This window comes from Carlito syrichta, unplaced genomic scaffold (genome assembly GCF_000164805.1).
Source record: "Carlito syrichta isolate Samal-C Ts95f unplaced genomic scaffold, Tarsius_syrichta-2.0.1 Scaffold305744, whole genome shotgun sequence".
Classification (NCBI taxonomy): Eukaryota; Metazoa; Chordata; class Mammalia; order Primates; family Tarsiidae; genus Carlito; species Carlito syrichta.
This window is the reverse complement of record NW_007249840.1, coordinates 87,912-107,414: the sequence shown is the minus strand read 5'-3', so window position 1 is coordinate 107,414 and position 19,503 is coordinate 87,912. Positions and strand designations below refer to the sequence as shown.

General features: G+C 37.4%; 1 protein-coding gene across 1 annotated transcript in view; it reads right to left on the bottom strand.

Moving 5' to 3' along the window:
* The window catches only part of LOC103264848 (synaptoporin), a gene marked incomplete at its 3' end in the record, with an annotated part of 127,584 nt that overhangs the window by 87,242 nt on the left and 20,839 nt on the right, over window positions 1-19,503 (bottom strand). The window contains exon 3 of the mRNA XM_021714740.1: window positions 2,290-2,414. Coding sequence (XP_021570415.1) covers window positions 2,290-2,414 — 125 coding nt within the window. The remainder of the gene's footprint in view (window positions 1-2,289; window positions 2,415-19,503) is intronic.

Below are 19,503 nucleotides of genomic sequence, written 5' to 3'. Positions count from 1 at the left end.
CTGTGACTCATATCTGTTTAATGTATGAAGCTTTAGAGCAAAATGCTGTTTGAAAGAAAAGCTCTGCTACTAAAAAAGAAAAAAAAAGATGGCTAAACATCTTTGTTTTAGAATCTAACTAAAAATCTTTCCAATGACAGCTCTGCTATACTTATAGGAGGCAATAAACATTTTAATCTAATTTTTCTAGTTGCATATAATTGGGCCAATCATTTGAATTTGTGGTCTTGGGAAGAAATTGAAGAGGTCCAATGGTAGAAACTGTTTAAACTGTTTGCTTGAAGAATCATCCCAAATTGTACCTTTAGGCAGGGATTGCATAAAATTTAATATTACCCTGCTCTCTTTCCTCACTCAGCTTAGGTACTGGCTTCTGGTTTAAATAGATCTCTTGGTTATTTCCTCCAGTTTGAAGGAAAGACTGAGAGTGCTGGGCTCAGGAGCTCAATGTTTAGGGATATGTTTTCTTAAGGGATTGACCTGCAGGTTGCCTCCTCCTCCCACATCTCTTGGTGGGAAATCACTCTAGAGGCAATGCAGACTTAGAATTTCAAGATATTACTAAGCATTTCAGCTCTGCTCTTGGCTGGCGGCAACTCTTCTCCCCTATCTAAGATCTATATTAATCTGTGGGCATGCATCGGCTGCGCCACCCTCCTCCAGAAGCCAAAGGATTTCTCCAGAACTTCCAGAAATCAAGCAGCTTCATCTTCATTTTTACCAGTGCAGTGCAGCTCTTATTACCAAATTTCCAGGCATTACATGCTTAATATTTCCAAGCTTTGCATTTTATTATTAGTTAGGAGAGTATCTACTTGAGCAGAGGTGTTTGCTGCTTTTGTCAGCACTACTATTAAAAACCGATCAGAATATTAGTTTAAATGCCACTTACCCATGATTCATCACCTGTGAACTAAGGTACCTTTGTTTTAGACAAAGAAAATGTTCGCTAGTCTGATATATTAAGGATGAGTTTTGTGATATACAATCCTTTGAGACACTGTGAAAAAAAGAGTTGCTGTGGTCAAATACATTTGGGAAACATTGTCTTTCTTGGTGATTTAAAATATGCATTAGAAAGGCAGAGTGCTAAAAGATATTTTTTGAATTTATTTGATCCTATTTTAAAATTCTTCATCCCAGTCTCTCTTTTTCCCTTCCTCTCTTTTTCTTCCTTCCTCTATTCCTTTCCTTTTTAGTAACATTGCTATTCAGGAGTCTATGGGAAAGATTTTTGGAAAACACTGCACTTGCCTGTTTAACAAAAGTTTGTAGGGGCAGATTTTTCCTTTTCTCTGTAATTAAAGGGTCAGCATTATGCCTGGTACAAGGTGAATACTCAACAAAATTTTGTTAAATTGAAATGAACAAGAAAGTACATTAACAAATGCCAAAACATTGTGTTGAAATTTGTGTTTAAAAAGCACACCAGTTATATGATGCCAAACATTTGGGAGTATTACAAAAATACACTATTTTAAAATTGAATACAATTAATGAACTTTGGGTATATAGATCAGAATCACAGGATGTCAGATTTAGGATAAGCCCTGTTAGGCCTCTAGTCGTGATTTTATAGACAGGGCATAGGCATAGATAAGGTATTATCTTTTGCATTGAATTTATAAAGAGATTGAAATAGTTATTTTAAGGAATTTAAATATAGAAATAAGATGTGAGTTCTGGGCTGAAGCCAAGTGAACTCAAACTCGGCCTCTGTTACTCCCTGGCTGAGGGAATGTAGGCGAATGTATGTGTGCCTCAGTTTTCTCATTTGTAAATGGTAAATGTAATTGTACTCCCATCAAAGGGTTATAACTCCCATCATGGTGATAACTTAATGAGGTTAATCAGGTAAATAACTAAGCATAGTATTTGGCACATTAAAATGATATTCAATATTAATATTATTAAACACATTATCAGCCAGAATTGCATTGTCCAAATAAAATAAGAGGTGACACACAATTCTACAGAGAATTTGGGAGATCTCTGGGTCGGGAGGAAGGCACTGTATAACTGAGGTTTCCATATTGATAGTCCCCAATACTAGGTTTATGTGTAGCATTTTTTATTTTTTTGGAGAAGAGTCAATTCTGTCTTGAAGGCACAACTCATAAACCCTCCAATGTGGGGTGGTGAGTGGACCCTGTGTTTGGGCATTTCATAGGCTCAGGCAGAATCCTGTTTACCCAGAAATCCCAGGAATACAATATTTTTAAGACAAACCACAGAAGGAAGGAAGTCCCCTCTTTGTGAAGTTCCCAAGCCCGAACCACCATTTCCTACCTGAATGGGTAGGCAAATGCTATGTCAATGCTGAGGTTGCTTTCCGTCTTGTTGACACAGTCCACACTCAGCCGCAGGCCTCCGGAATAGCCACCGCATGTTGCAAATGCAAAGATTGCAAAAAGCTGTGAAGAACAAATAAACAAAAGAGAAGGACTCTATTAGGAGATGTCACTCTGATGAGATGCATCAAAGGAGCTTAGTGTCTGGATTGAGGTTGGTTATAGTCCTTCCGAAGAGCAGCATCATATTTGGTTCAAGCTGGATGATAAAATGTAGAATGTTGGTTGGGACTGGGGAGGTGGTATCTAAAAGAACAGTCTGGCAAGCTAGAGAAATGCTGCTTGGAGAGTAATTAAAGACAAGGACAAAATATCTCTGGTTGAGTATGTAAAGAGCTTTCATGCCTCAGAGGGTAGAGATGTAATCCCACAAAGACCCAGAAAGCAATGGACCTGCAAATTAACAATAGATGTTTCCAGGTATAGAAAGCCTTTGGCTCTTTGCTTTCTTCTTTTTGTTTCACTGCATTTTCTTCAATAAGTATGATTTGTCTTTTGGAATAATATATTGATTTTTGAAAAGGCATGGTCAGAGAATTCTAGAGCCAAAATCTGAAGAAGAGTAGATAAATATGTAAGAGATGCTATTTCATAGCACAAGATCTCAGTATATTTCAGGGTCAAACCCCCATTGGCGGTTACATCTCTGTGTTGGTTGCTATTTCTAAGTCAACTCTCAAAAGTTTCAACTGGTTATTAGTTCATAATGTCATAATTAATTCTGGTATAGAACATGAATCTGTGGGGAACTAGGCACTGAAAGTTAGCAGATACTCGAAGAAGCCTTTTAGAAAGAAGAGACACCTAGGAAGTTGGATATCGCCTGAAAGGGGAATAAGCAAATGTCAAACTTTGTCTATTTCATAGTTTGGCTAAACTCAAAAGAATTTCCAACTTATTTATTCAGCTTCTTGTACTAGCTTGGGTTCCTATTAAAAACACTAGCTTACTTTGCATAATGAGAGGACTTGTGTAGGGGTCAAATGCATGGGCTCTGGAATGTGACCTTGAGCAAGTTGCTTAATTTCCCCATTCCTTGATTTCATCATAAAAAATGGCATTGATAATAACTCTTCTGGGTTGTTTTGCTATTTGTGATATGAGGCAGACAGTTGCTGTGGGCAAGAAGCCTACCGGAGCTGACAAGATCACCAAGTCTGTTCAGAAAGTTCAGAAGGTGAAATAAATATTATCTATAACACCTGCCACCTCAATTTTAATCAGTGGTGGAAAACAACCTCTGAATTATTTGTCTCTATTGGCCATTTAACTTTAATAGGAAAAGACTGTCTAATGATGACAAGGCATTGTAAAACCTTCACAGGGAAAGCAATGTTTTGTGGACTATTTTTGTATGTGTGGCAGTTTTAAGTTATTAGTTTTTACAATCAGTATTTTAAAAATGGAAACAACTTAACTAAAAGATATAGTAGTTGTAGTTAGAGCAAAATGTGTTAATATATGTTAATATGTGTAACGATCTTAGAAAAATCCTGGCACAATGCAAATACTCAATAAATGTTAAAAAAAATTATAACTATAAATAGTGGATGCCCCTTGATAAGATGTTCCAGGCCTTAAAATAGGAAATTTAGACTTAATCCTTATCTAAATCTATCTGACTGTCAGCCCCTGTGAACCAACATCGAAACTGCCCAGAAAAACTGATCTTTCTTACTTTGTTTGCTTTTCTTGCCTAACTGTTAGCTTTTCTTGCCTCAGATTTGACGAGGCATTGAAAAGCAATTCCAGCCCACTCCATAATCTCACAGAACACCAGGACAGAAGTGAAACCGGTCTTTATCTCCGTGGTGTGGACTTGCTTGCTTCTTGTGACAAAATGCTCCCTTCCCATCAGTTCTTACTATTAGTAGGATTAAAAAGAAAGTGATTTTGATTTTTCAATGCTTAAATCTAGGTTTCATCATATAACACTAGAATCCCAGCCCATCATTTCATAGCAAGATAGTGTCTTTGGTAACACTTATTCCAGAAGAAGGAATGGAGCGATAGAGTCTGAAACCCCATGCTAGGGTTATGGAGATAGGATAGTCCTTTCTGTCTCCAAGTTGCTGCATCTGTAAATCAAGGCTATCTCTTATATCCCCCTAACTCCCTGTGGGAATGAAATGAAATGCAGTAAATATTTATGCACTGCCTTCTTTCAATTCATGCAATTATTCATGTGATACTTATATTTCTCTGGAACAGGAATCCTTAGTGGGTAATCAACAGTTGCACACATAAGAGTAAGGACAGATTGTCCATTGTGGCCATTTTAAAGAGCCTATGGGCCAGGCATTGTGCTCAGCACTTAACATATGTGTTCATATTTCCTAGAGACCTCAATGTCATGAGGGGTGTGTATGTGTATGAAGTTTAATCGTTGTATATTAAATATATGATAGAAAAGCATAGTCACTTCAAAAAGTTGCAATTCAAAAATTCCTTGGGACATCAAAATGTAGTAAGTTAGAGTTGAAGGGCATAAAAGCAAATCTAGTCAATTTCAGTGATTAATAGCTATGAAGAAACTACCATGACTTTTCATCTTATATTAAAGTGCCTTATATACAGTAAGGTATTATTAATGCCGTCATGTAACACACTTAAGATGGAATGATAATTATGTATTTAACTAATTCAAAACATTAGATACATGGAAAGGAGGTGTCAAGACTATTGAAACCACATACACCAGTATTCTTTCTTTTCACTGCTATTGAGCTCTAAAAACATAAAGACGTTGTACATGAGTTAAATATGATACCTATGGGTTTTCTGGCTCAGTTTATCCTTTTCCCATAGTCTTCACTGATTAAAGGGAATTCATACTGTGTGACCAATATCAAATTCACGTGGGTTTGGTGAGGATTAAACAGATAATTTCTGTATACCATTAAAAGAGTAAGATCCTGCTGAGTGAATAAACTTATTATAGGGATGCTTGATTCCATATATGGTAGAGTGAAGTCAACTCTTCCAGAGCATATCAACCAGGGTCTTTGTCCTGTAATTGGAATAAATCAAGACACAGTGAGAAGAGGGGGCTGGAGACTCTTTCAGGAGGCCAAAGAGTCTCTTGGTGTTGCAGTAAAATGTAGAATGGGAGGGAAATTCAGGAATCCTTTCACCAATTCCCTTTCCAGCACTCACTCAAAGGAGCAGAGCAGTTCTGGGGTGAGGCAGACCTGAGTCTGAGTCAGCTAATTCCTAGCTGTGTGACACTGGGAAAATTACTTCACTTCTCCAAACCTCAGTTCTCACATCTACTAAATCAAGACTGATTCACTGATTCCTTCAGCAGATGCTGAGTGGTAGACTTACTCTGTGCCATGAGTCAGGGAACTGGAAAGCTAAATGTCAGAGAAAAGTCAAAGATAAGGAAAGTCCCTGCCCATCATGGGGCTTAACGCTAGATGAGGCAGACATAACCAAAATGAACACACAAATAAAATATTCACAAATTGTGTCAAATGTTTTGAGGGGAAGCTGTTTTAGCCAGGAAGTTATACCGGAGGGTGTTATATTTAAGATAAAACCTGGAAGGTGAATGAGAGGAAGCCATGCAAAAAGTGGGGGCCAAAGTTGTGGCCACAGGGAACAGCTTATGAGACAGTCTATGGGAAGAAAAAGCTTGAGACATTCAAAAAGTCAGTGGAGGGCCAATGGATGGCGAAAGCAGTTGAGAAGAGTAGTATTTACTTCAAATGGTTGTTGTGCATATTAACTGAGAGAGCACATGTAAAGCATTAGTTCATAGCTCACCTTTCTAGACATTGACAGTATAGCCCAGGGGCAAAAGTCCATTTACCTGTTCAAGTAGAATTATAAAACCTCTGCGTTCTCATCTTCCCTCAAGCTTCCAATTCTCCTCAAACAAAGCAAACACCTCATCCTCCAGCACATTCTAAGATAATCAATATCATAACCACTGGCTCAATTATTCACTTCCCTTGAGTTTAGAAGACCAACATAAATCTCCTGCAATGAACTCTCATTTTGCTATTGTCTTAGATGATTGACAGCTCTGTTCCTAACAAAGAAATTACTCTAGAAATGGACAAAATTAGCCAACAGAGAGTCGCCTTCACTCTCTGAAGCCTGATTAGAAATATATTTAGGTGAAATAGAATAAAAGAATTGCCCACATTTTCTGGCTTAATAAGCATCCATTAACCAAAATCACCCATAGCAGGAATGATATTTTTGCAGTTAATGACACCAAATGATTTCCCCTGGAAAGAGGACAAGAAGATCACTCTTTGGAAATAATTGAACCACACAAAAAGTATCAATGAAATATGATATTAATCCTTCTGGTTAATTTGCAAGTTGTAGTTAAAAGCAATAGGTTGGAGGAGGACAGAAAACCAAGTTGATTAATAACACCTGTAAGGATTCTTGGTCTGCAGTAAAGTCAGGGAAAGGATGTCTCCCAAGGTCTGGCACACAACCCCAGGCATGATGGATGCCTTGAAAGAGACAAGAAAGAGTAAGGAGACTGGTAGGAAGGGAATTGAGAGATTGGGATCAAGTAGTGGTACTCATATTACCACCAAGCTGTGTGTGCCAGCAACCAGATCTCCCAAGTCTGAAGCTGTGATCCATAGCATTTGTCTATTTCTTTTAAAAATGCTGTTTATTTATATATATTTTTTATTTTAAAGATGTTGGAATCCATTTCTATAGTGTAAATATGTCCACCATGACCAATTCCATGCTGCCAACACACTACCTCTGAATTTGTACTGGGAAGAAATCTGCCCAAACAGCTGTGCCCTAGCACACCACTGCCACTAAGGGACTCCCCTGGGACAAGGATCTTTATCCACTTTGGTCTTATTTCATTGATTCACTCCTTTTCCATCAGGTACAACTATTCATACTATCTTTCATTCATCCAGTCAACTACATATTCACTTATTATGTTAGTTATGATAGCAGAGGCTGTTGGTGCCCTGCGGATATTAGCAGCTTCTGGAGAACGGTCCTCATACAAACCAAAGGCTTCCTCACTCACACACCCGAATCTCTCTGCTGATGACTTTCTTAGGTAGCATGAGTGTGGTTGGCCTGAGACTGGAGCAAGGTAGAAGTTCCTGGGAGTTGATTCCCTGGCAGCTTTCAGCCAATGTGGGATGGAAATTGGTGGATAAAAACTCCAATGTTCTTGCTACTCTGTGGGACAATTTTGAGGCATGTTAGATAGTTTCTCAGAGGTTGGCCTTGTGATTGAGCTCATAACACACCCTCGACTGGCTTTCCTTTCTTCCCTGTCGCATTGCTCACTTGTCATTGTGCTTCCTGGCATCACATCCCAAATAAACTTCTTGAACCAAAACTATTGTCTCAGGATCTGCTTTTGGGAAACAAAACTTAGAAAGTTATCAAACACTGACAGAGTGAGTACCTATTACTTTTCAGGCACTGCAATGGGCCCTAGGTCTACGTTAATGTAGGCAATTGCAGTTTCCTGACCACATCATCTCATGCCTCTCTGCTTCTAGCTTACTGTCCTCTAGTCTCTCTGGATCTTTCCAAATAAACTGAGCTCCTTCCAACTGCAGGACCTTCATGCTTTCTGCCTCCTTCACCTGAAACTTCCTTCCTTGTGTACTTTGCATCAAGGACTTCTCGGCCTTTCTTTTCTCTTTTAATCTGAAATAATCTAACTCCACCATTTAAAGTAGGCTCCCTCACTCCAGTCAAACTTCACCCCTGCCCCCAGTCCCATTTATAAGATGAGCAGAAGTTTAAAAAGCTGTACTTGCCTGGTACTTGTTTATGTTTTGTTTTACCACTTTCCTGAAGAAAGGTAATATACTTGTTTTTGTTTATTGCTGAATCTCCATCACTTTGCACAATGCTTGGCATGAAGTAGGTTCTTCCTAAATGCTTGTTGACCAAAACTGACAATAAATAAATAAAAGAAAGACATGTTCCTCTTTCTCCTCCAGGGAACTCTCTGTCTATTTGAGGATATAGACAAGTGAAAGAACAGGCACCGTGAGTGCTTTACTGTAGTGCAGCAATTGGAGCATGTTAAGGGAAAATATGGCACTTACTTGCAGGGAAGAGGAAGGAAGATAGTTGCTTGGAGGAACGTATAGCTAAACAGAAACCAGGAAAACTTTCCTGATTTATCTAGGTAAAAGGGAGAAGGGAAGTGTTTTAGGTAAGAGCAGACGTCAAAGACACATAAGGGAGCAAGTAAGGCACATTTGGAATACGTAGTTGGTATGACTATGTATGTTGTAAGGTGGTGAGAAGTGAGTGATTCAGCTGAAGAGACAGGCAGAAATGTGTCAGGTATGGACTACCAGGAATTCATACATTATGACCCCTGGGCCATTCAGCTTCATCTATTGATTTATTTCTGACTACTTTCATGGTATGATGTCAGAGTTGAGTATTTGCAACAGAGAAACTATGGTTCACAAAGCCAAAACATATTTAATAGCTAGTCCTTACAAAAAGAGTTTGTCGATGTGAAGAAATCTGGGTCTTACAAGGGGATTAGCTTTTCAGTGAGAAAAGGGCATGAGCAAATTTGCAGTTCATAAAGGCCACACTGGTTACACTGGAGAGTGAATTGGCACTGGGTAGAAGATAAGGAAGTGTCTTACTTCCCCCAGACAATCTGCAAACCCTTTGCCGGTACCATGCCTCAGGCATCTTTGTATTCCTCCTTGTGCCCACATTCTGCATGTGGCTGAAACATTTTATCAAGTGAATGATATCTGAATAAATGGGCAAGAGAAGAATGAAGGGCTTAGAAAAGGGTGTTTTGGCACTGAATAGCCAAATAACAAACATAATTGTGATAATGACAATGATAGTAATAAAAAAATAACTATATTTGGCTCTCTGTATCAATCTCTTTAATAAGTTCATTATTTACCTGGGCTTATTCCTCACAACAACTGCCTGAAGTAGAAAGCTCTTGAGTAATCCCTCATTTTACACATGAAACCAAGGTCGCATGGTCTATGGATAAGTGAAATAGTCATGGCTTGAACTCAGATCTGCCTTTCTCTAAAGTTTATCTTCCTTCCCAATTTCTGAGGAGTGTGAAGGGTGCCTCTGTTGGGTGGAGCATACTGTGGAAAAACCAATACAAAAATATCGACTATGGCTTCTAATTAAGGCTTTCTCTGTCACATCAACGTTCAGAAAGGCAAGTGAGGGCTACATGAAGTGTCTGTAAAACAAAGCCCTAATCATCCAAACGGACACCATTAATACCTCATGTATTTTGCTTCAGCAACACACAAGCCTTCACTCTGCAGCATCATAAGCCGTCAGGGGAACGGAGTTAGAGTCTGGCACCATACGAACATTTGAAAAGCCTGATGTGAGTAGGCTATGCCAATTATACTTGACAAGTTCCTCCTCCTAATTGTCAGCCACCCACTGCTGGGGGTGCTGGGTTTTTAGCTTTCATATGGTGCCATCATTCAACAGCCGATAGGTTAAAGAGACCCAAGCCCTCCCCCTGAATCCCCTCTGATAACCCCTTCTTGTCCCTCCTCCTTTTATGATTTGTCTTGGACTGATGAGCCATAAGTCCTCAGCTCCCCGGAAGAGCATTTCTGGGAACACAGCTGTTTATAGGAGCCGATTACCTCAATTGCCGCCCTGAGGAATACATACTGTCGGAATATTTTCCAGTACAGAAGGAGCTTTTGATTAACTGTGGCCTTCCTCACACCTCACTCACTATTCAGGAGGCCCCCAGAAGACTTATAAGCCCTTCAAAAATGTAATGTTCTATTTCTACTGATCTTTGCCTAATTCTCTTCTTTAGTTAATTTTCTGCTATTTATATTTGTATTTGTCTAAGGACATTGACCAAACATCTCCTCAGCCATCAGCGTATGGTTACTGCAATGGATGTATGATACTTTGACCCAGAAAGCTTTTGTGAACAACCTGCAAAACCTCATATGGGACCTTCATGTGTAGATAAAAGCTGTAAGTTGTCTCTGAAGACAGTAGAATTGTATTTTATTTGGAGGCACTGAAAACTACTGTTAAATGGCACCAATATCTTCCACGCTGCATTCCATTTCATGCTACCTGTCAAAAATTGGATACTGTGCCCTGCTAACTGCTTTGTGATTTATGAGCAATCTTCCCAGGAAAAAGCAGCCTTGCAGAATTGGTACTTCACACCACCAACTGAGGAATTCTGACCAGAGCCTGCAGAAGAAGAACTCCAAATTACTTATACAACAAAATACGTTTCTGTTTTTACGTTCTTAAATGTGCAGCCTGGGGACTGGGCAAAGAATATGCTGACCTATCATGGCTCAACCAAACAGGAATTTATTTTTCATGTACATCAGGAAGTCCAGAGCTAGGTGGCTGCTGGTATTAATGATGTCTAGGCCAACATTTCTTCGGTTCTTTCAGTCGTTGCCTCTTGGTCACAAAATGGCTGCTGTGCTCATGGACACCTTTCACTGCACAGGAGACTAGAAAGGCAATATTCAACTTTCCTGAGCTTTACAGGGGAGGTAGGCAAGAAAACAAAGGGTGGGATGATTATTGAATCAGTCAGTCTCCAGTGTTTGCTGCAGGAACTGATGAAATCTGGCAAAGGTAAAACAAGTTTCCAAGGCATTTTATAAAGGCAAGACAGAATGGTCAAGCCCAGTCAGCATCAGGTCATTTCCTTTTCCCTGGATAGTGTCTAGAGAATCCTGTGCCTTTATTCATGAGTTAAATTGAATTATTGCCCATGAAGTGAAATTTAAATTTCTGCCTGAGTTTATATTTTTCCACATAAATCCTGATGCAGATCTTTACAATAAGCACATGGCTGAACTATTAAAAATAATTTAGCTGGGCTCGGTGCCTCAGCCTGTAATCCTGCGCCTTTGGGAGGCTGAGGTGAGTGGATTGCCTGATCCTGTGGGTTCGAGAACCGCCTGGGCAGCGAGACCTCATCTCTACAATAAATCAAAAAATCAGCCGGGTGTGGTAGCGCACACCTGTAGTTCCAGCTACTTGGAAGGCTGAGGCGGAAGGATCGCCGGAGCCCAGCAGGCGAGGCTGTGGTGGCCGGGAGTAGCCACTGCACTCCAGTCTGGGCGACCGAGTGAGACTCCAACTCAAAAAAAAAAAAAAAAATTGAAAACAATCTTCATGCCTATAAAAATAGAGTAATTAAATAAATAATGCGGTTTCAATCAATAAAATACTATGCAGTGGTTACAAAGAACGAATAGCAGTATAGAAAGTTGAATATTGCTTATAATATTTTGTAAAGCAAAAGAAAAAAAGACAAATTGCCAAGGATAGTGTATATGTACTTCATTTTTGTAAAAGCAAATATTCATACATATATATGCATTTTTACAGATATTGAAAAGGTCTAAAAAGATAGCACTGAAGTGTTATTAGCTGTACCACTGAGGAATGGAATTTGGAGTCAGAATCTTTGTGTTTAATTATTTTTATTATTTTCATTTCTTCCAATAGGCATGTGTAAATTCCATAACTAAAAAAATATTTTATTAAAATTGTACATTTAAACAACATCTGTGTAACTTGAATGCAGTAAATTCAGACCTATCATTAGATGGCTGTGCTGTTTTTCACTTTCATTTGGATGAAAAATGTAGTGTCAAAGAAACCTTTTTGGAATTATCTTCAACAGTACTTTCAAATTACTTATATTTACAGAGACTATAAAGTAGAAGAACATTTTTTAAACCTACCTATTTAGTAAAGTATTTGGCAAATTCACTCTTTAGAATCAAGATAAAAATATTTCAAAATAAACCATTGGAACATATGACTGAAGTACAGTGACAATCGCTATTTGAGTAAAAAGTCCAACTTTCATCAGATTAAATAAGGATAATTACTTTTAAAGGAATCAACTTCAGCTTTCTCATATTTTTCATAATGAAATAACAATATGAAATAAAAATTCAACAGAACTGACACCATTTCTCTGACACCTGATTAGAGAGAGCCTTGTGAATTAATTTCTTGCCTAAGGATGGTTTTTGAGCTTGATATTTTTCCTGCATAAATTTGTGATATGGACTTTCTGATTTGTCTTACTTACTGTAACCATATCTTAGCACATTGAGGAAAATCAGTGATGATAGATATCTCAACTGCATACTTCTGCTTGATAGGAAAATTAGAGCCAGATAGGCTCATGCTCACAGCCACTGTTCTGTAGTTCAATGACATACATTGGATATGCCGGCATGAACTAGTCTTTGCCAGAGGTCATGCTTTCATGATAATGTAGAATAATTACACTTTTTAAAAACTGAAGATAAATCCCAACTCACAACTCCTTCCTCCCTTTATTTTTTAAGAGTAGGCCTCAGATTACCACATCCAATATTCTCTGAATAGGAAATTAAATTCTCATTGGGATTCAGTTCTTGTTGAATTCAGTGTATTTGGCATGCTTCTTTAAAATTTAAATATTTTATCAACTAGAGTTGTATTTATACCCATAAAGTAATTTTGAATATCATAAGGTTATTTTGGAAAAAAATATTGATCTATAACCAATTGGTTGAATTCAATTAATATATTTTCACTTGACAATAAGAGTTATTAAACAAAGAAGTCTCTCTCATCCTCTGTTCTTTTTTTTTTTTTTAATCCAGCTTTACTTTAATTAAAGACAAGAACAGGGTCCCATTAACAGAATAACAGAGATTTTGTGGGGTTTGTTTTCAGCTTTATGTGTGTATGTTTTGTGGCTATATTTAATAAAATCTACGGTTTACCAACTAAAGGCCACGAGCATTAAACAGGCATCATAGTTAAGCCCGTAATCTAAGAAATGGCAGCCAAGAATTAGTTACAGAACCATGTATTGTCAGAAGAATTTTGAAATATGCAAATAATTGTCTATAGAGATTTGAAAATCTCTCTATATTCTATTTCCTCTGAACAACTAACTGGCAAGTTGCAACTCTATGCTGCTCAGACTTTAAGACATTCATGAACTTGTTTTAATTATTCTGATTTTTAACCTGAATATAAACATTCGAACCTCTCAGATAAGATACACAATTGTCAAATCATCTTTCTCTAACAATAGTAACTTGTAACAATGCATTATTTTAATTGTGTAATAGAAAAGAAAGAATAAAATAGGCAGTGTATGATATCATTAATATTAAAAATGTTTTAAAATACTAGAGGAGAAGTTTTAGACAAGCAGCTTGAAGTACACTCTAAAGTAGTATTTTCTGATTATAATTCTTATCATAGTGAAGATACTCTAAAGTAGTATTTTCTGATTATAATTCTTATCATAGTGACAATTATCACTGCTACTAAGCAAGTGCTTTATCTCATTGAAATCTCATAATTCTGTGAGGTAGGTATCATCATTATCCCCATTTCAGAGCCAGGTAAACCATGGCTTATAGGAGTTCAGTGATTCATCCAAGGCCACACAATATAAACATAAAAATCTAATTGGTCACCATAGAAGACACTAGGAACAAACTCATTAGTTAAAAAACTGGTGAAGAAAAGAAAATGATCAATCATGCATCTTGCTTTTTATTTAAGAGTTCTACCAGTAGGTGACCAAAGAATAGAAGAGAGCATCACCATTTTGCAACATTTGCATCCTTTTCAAATTGTGTCCCTAACTCCCAGCTTGTCTATATTTGAATATGGGGGCTCTAAGGAAGTAATTAAGCTTAAATGAAGTCGTAAGTGTAGGACCCTGATCCTATAGGATTAGTGTTCTTATAAGAGACACCAGAAAATTTACACTCTTTCTGTTTCTCTCTCCACTTGTGTGTGCTGAAGAAAGGCCTCATGAACACACTGTGACATGGCAGCCACTTCCAGGCCAAGAGTAGAGACCCCAGCATGAAACCTACCTTGCCAATACCTCAAACTTGGACTTCTCATCGAAAGAAATATATTTATATTGTTAAGTCACCCAGTCTATGGTATTTAGTTATAGCAGCCTGAGCTAAGATATAACCCTTAATGAATTAATAAATCTAAGTGCTGATGTCTAATATCACAAATAGACAATCAGATGTTATATACCTCTCATGGAGGAAGATCACACAATTTTGAAGTATTCTACACACACACACACACACACACACACACACACACACCCCAAACCCCTGAATTTCAGCAAGCCTCTATGTCTAACTATCAATTTACAAAAAATAAAAGAGAGAGAAGAACATGTAAAATGAAACCACAGGGATGAAATCGGAAAAACCCAGACTCCAAGAATAAGCTATCTAGAAGAAATACTTTGTTTATTCAGATATGACAGCAAACTACAAACATTAAAAAAAAAGAAAAAAGAGGAGGGAGGGGTAAGAAAGAGTGAGAGAGAGGGAGAGATGCTTATAGAATAAAAGGTCTTAAGAGACATATCAACCAATCACAATGTGTGAATTTTTTGTTTGATTCAAGGAAACTTCTTAAACAATTATAAGAGTAAGTGAAACATTTGGAAATATGTAGATATTGGATGATACCTACTGAAAAGATGATATTATGATATTATGAATTATTGCCAATTTTGTATGTGTGCTATGATATTATGATGTTTTCATTTGAAATAGCTTTGGGAGATACATACCAGTTTATGTGTGGAGAAGTGACATATGTGTGGGGAGATTGTAAGGATGGGCGTATAAAAAGAACATTGATTGTGAGTTGGTTACTGCAACTGGGCAAACAAGGAAGTCTGTAGAGGCTCATTCTGTGTTTTTTCATATGTGTTTGGAATTTTTCATTATTAAGAGCTTTTAAAAACTGAGATCATATCATAAAGCAGTCTATATACGTGAATATATATGTATAACCAAAGTTTAATATAGTTTTTCATTCTATATATATGTACATAGTTTTCATGGTTTTTAAAGAATACTCAGAAATAATCTACCAAAATTACTGTGAGGAACACTTTTTAAAGTAAGGAAGTCTCCCTCTGTTCTATTATTACAATATTGCAAGACAGAAGAAAATATATTCTCTTTTCTTTAACAAAACTTTTTTTTCTTAATAACCTTTTATTGATTATTCTAAGGACACATTTAGTTCTGCATCATTATGAGAGAACGTCTTTTTCTTATTATGTTTTAATGAGATTTAAAAAATCGCTGTAGCTTAAAGGACTATACATTCCATGTAAAGGACATTATTTCTTTGGCAATAAAATAAAAATTCCCACCATCTTTCAATAATGTCTTTCTATTGGTTAAATTCAAGAGGCAATAAGATACATAAAATTACTTAATACTTAATATACCGGTTTTCGTTTCTGAATACTAATGGTAAGTGGAGTTCACATAGACCGTTCTCACAAGCATAGACATAAATCCTATCCCATCAACTCCAGCACTGCAGAAGAAAGAGACTGCAAATATGGAGCCATCTAGTGATTCTGTAACTAAAAGACAGAATGACCTTTTCTTTTAAATGTTGCTTTTGGCTCCCAAATTAAACTTATAGTACCTTTTAACACATCTAGAAGACTAAAGTGCTCTCAGAGTCATCTTAATTGTTCATGAGAACCAAAGGCAACTGTGCAAAAAATAGTGACATAATTCTACAGGAAGGGATTTGCATGGGCTGGAGAAAGTTGGAGGATGTAGGACTACAAATGTAAGTGGAAAGTGCCTTGCAAAAGTAGTTGCCCAGTGAACACATGTTTAATGAATATAAGGGATAATTCTTCATCGAGGAAACAAAACAGAAGCATTGGATGAGGCCCTGGGGAATTAGATTGAATTGGAAAGGAGAGAAATTGAGAGTCCTATGTAGAAGAGTCTTAATCTTGATAGTAAACAAAGAGTTGTGATCAAATAATGATTGAGGAGATTAGGAATTTGCAAAACTAGGGGAAAAAACTGGAATACCTATGAAAAGATGAAATTAAGTAAAAATGAAACAATTAATGATTACAAAAAGGCATAATGCCATTACATTATTTTCCTTGCTTGGTTGAAAGCCCTTTGAGGTAGGGGTCTTTGCTTGTTTATTTCTTCAAACCCTTTACTATGTGTCTGTAAATTAATCTCCTCAATGAAAGCTAGTACATTCAGCGCAAACCCCCAGTTAGGCAGAAGAAGTAAATTAAAAAGTAGAACACATTAAAGGAAAAGTTCTTTGAGAAAGTTGAACAAAAATCAACATGATATAAATAGCATCAGGGTAAACACAATGCATAGCTGATAGTGGGCATTTAGTATTTTTTGAATGAATAGAAATACATCCTTTCTCTCATTCTAAACAGGGTGAAACTCACAAGTTTATATCAAAGTACCCAGGGGAGTCTACCAGAAATAGTTAAGTAAAAGTTCAGGAGAAAATAAATAGAATTAAGTATTAGGAAAAAAGGAATCACCATAAAATTTGAAGACATATGAAGGAAAGGAGGCAGAAACAGCATGACTAAAATAGATAAATAAAAGTTACAATAATTGAATGACACTCCAAGGTGTGAGGTCATCTTGGAAGTTGGAATAAGACAAACTTATCTGGGGGAAACTTTGTATTCATCTAAGAAAGCCCTGATGGAATGATGAGGAATATCTGTGGTCTGGTGTTCTATCTCAGCTTACCTTTTGGGAAACACCTGAAATTTATGGACTCATTCCATAGAAACATTCTCATTTTTACATATGTTTAAAAATTGTTGGACAGACTCAGTGAATTGAGAGACCTCTCAGGACTCTAATGAAACCAACCCAGAGATCCAAGGACATCAGACCAAGAGCCTTTGCTCCTAGAGAAGCATAATTGTCAAGTACTATAGTCAGTGACAGATTGTAGACTCCTCATTCTAAGACTTATCCCTCACATTCATTCACAGCTACTTTTCAGACAACTACTATTTCCAAGGCATTTCCCAGGACTAACCCTCCCCATTTTAGGTTTCTGATTCCATACTCCAAATTTTCTTTGATATTTACCATAAATCACTTCCTTTAGAGTCATGTCACTAATTCCTTTATTGTTATTTCCATGTGCACCATATGTTTCTATCTATTAAGAAAATTCAGGATCCAAATTTTTTGAGCCAGTCTGCTGCTTAGAAGGTAGTTAACCTGAATGAAAATCCTTTACCACATAGGTAAACTATAAAATGTTCCACAGTAAAATATATCTGTATTTTGTTCCCTTGACTAGGGAAGAAAGTAGCAGAATCCTCTGGGAAACCCACTGGCACATGCGAGACCTCAGTAGCTATGTGCAGTTTTAAATTGATTTCTAATGGAATAACCTGGTCTCTGAGGACTGTGGTTAGTAGTGGCCAAGGCACTAACTCAGTAGCAGCTGAATTATGTGTCTGCAGAGCAGAGGAGCCCAACCTTCATACATTTCCCTGATGGCCTAGGCCTGGATGTGTACACCAGTACCTTTCCCCTTACAGGAAATGGAAATTGATATCCAAGAGGCCAGTTGAAAGCATCAAAACCTTATGGTGTTTTGACTTCCTTTACAGAAATTGGTTGTAAACCAATTTTAATGGATGCATGCTAAAGTATGCAAAGAATAACTTTCCAGTCTAATGTGTACATCTCTTTCCAGTCATAATAGATACAAGAGGATATCATCATTTGGAAGAGATAAGACTCAACCCATTTTATGTCAATGTGCAATTTAAGGGGGTCCCTTTCCATGACCCCTGTTATCATGACCCTAGGAAGTTGGCTCCCTGTGTTCTGGGAATAAGGTATAACTCAGCAAGCCAAATTAGAGGTTAGTGAGTATGAATTCACACCACTGAATTCAAGGTTTTACTCTACCTATGGCTCTTCTTAGGGTAGTCTTTAATGCAGTTTTATCAGAGATATATAGATATTTTTCATAAAATAAAAAAACGAGTATCTTCTAAATGTAAATATTTACTGACTGCACACTATGTATTTGGCATTGTGTAGGTGCTGGGCATGTGTGTGTGTACACATATATGTAGCACAATATGAGAATAAATAAATAAATGTAAAATTGTGATAAAGAAATTAAGGCACAAGCAGGTACAATGATAGAGAATAATGGTGGGGGTCTTGTCAGAAAAGGAGATCAAAAAAGGCTTCTTTGAGAAGGAGACCCTCAGGCCTAAGAAATGAGAAGGAGCTAGCCTTGGAAAGAATTAGTTATGGACTAATGGAGAATCCCAGGCAGAATGTTCTGAGAAGGGCAAGAATTTGACATGTCTGAAGAAAGGAAATGAAGCTGTTGTAGCTGCAGAGGGCATGGGGAAGAACACCATAAGATAAGGCTGAGATATATCACACAAAATCTGTTTTTCATTTCTTTACAAATCGCTCTGTAATAATTAAAATAATAAAATACTTGTAATTAAAAGTATAATGTTTGAGGAGCATTTACTATGTTTCAGGTCCTAAAGAAAGTGTTTACATCCATTATCTCAAATGATCTTCCCTACAAACCTGCAAGATAGGTACTACCCTTGTTCAACATTTGGGGACACAGAAAGCTCATAACATGGTAACTTATCTAACATAACACAGCAAGTAAGTGATCAAGTCAGGAGTTGAGTCCTAGACCATCTGACTTGAGTGCTTAGCCAAATCCAGCGACACCTACTTTTCTTGAACTTCATCCATGCCTTGGAGCAAAGACAAACAGAGCCCATCACAGGGTGGGAACTTGGAGAGACCTGGATTCCTTTTGATGCCACTCAGCTTCACCATTGCATTTGGCAGATGCTGGGATGGGATCCAAATCCATAACAGAACCAGTGGTTTGTGAGGAGAGTATTAGAAGAGATGTTTTGACAAGTGTTCAGAAAGAAGATAGGACAAAGATGTAAGAAGATGTCAGACTTGCTTGAGTTAAAGGAGAAAGCTGTTGCATTTGGCTCTTGGGGGGGGGTTATGTGTTTATTTCTCCCAGAAAGAACTTCTGCAAAGCCAAATAAACCATCAAGAGAGCAGGGAGACAGCCTACAGTCTGGGAAAAAGTATTTGCCAACTCCAGGTCTGACAAAGGCTTAACATCTTGGATCTATAAGGAGCTCAAATGTGCTGAAAAAAAAAAAAACAAACAACCCCATTATAAAATGGGCAAAAGATATGAATAGACACTTCTCAAAGGAAGACATCCGAGCAGCCAACAGACACATGAAGAAATGTTCACCTCACTA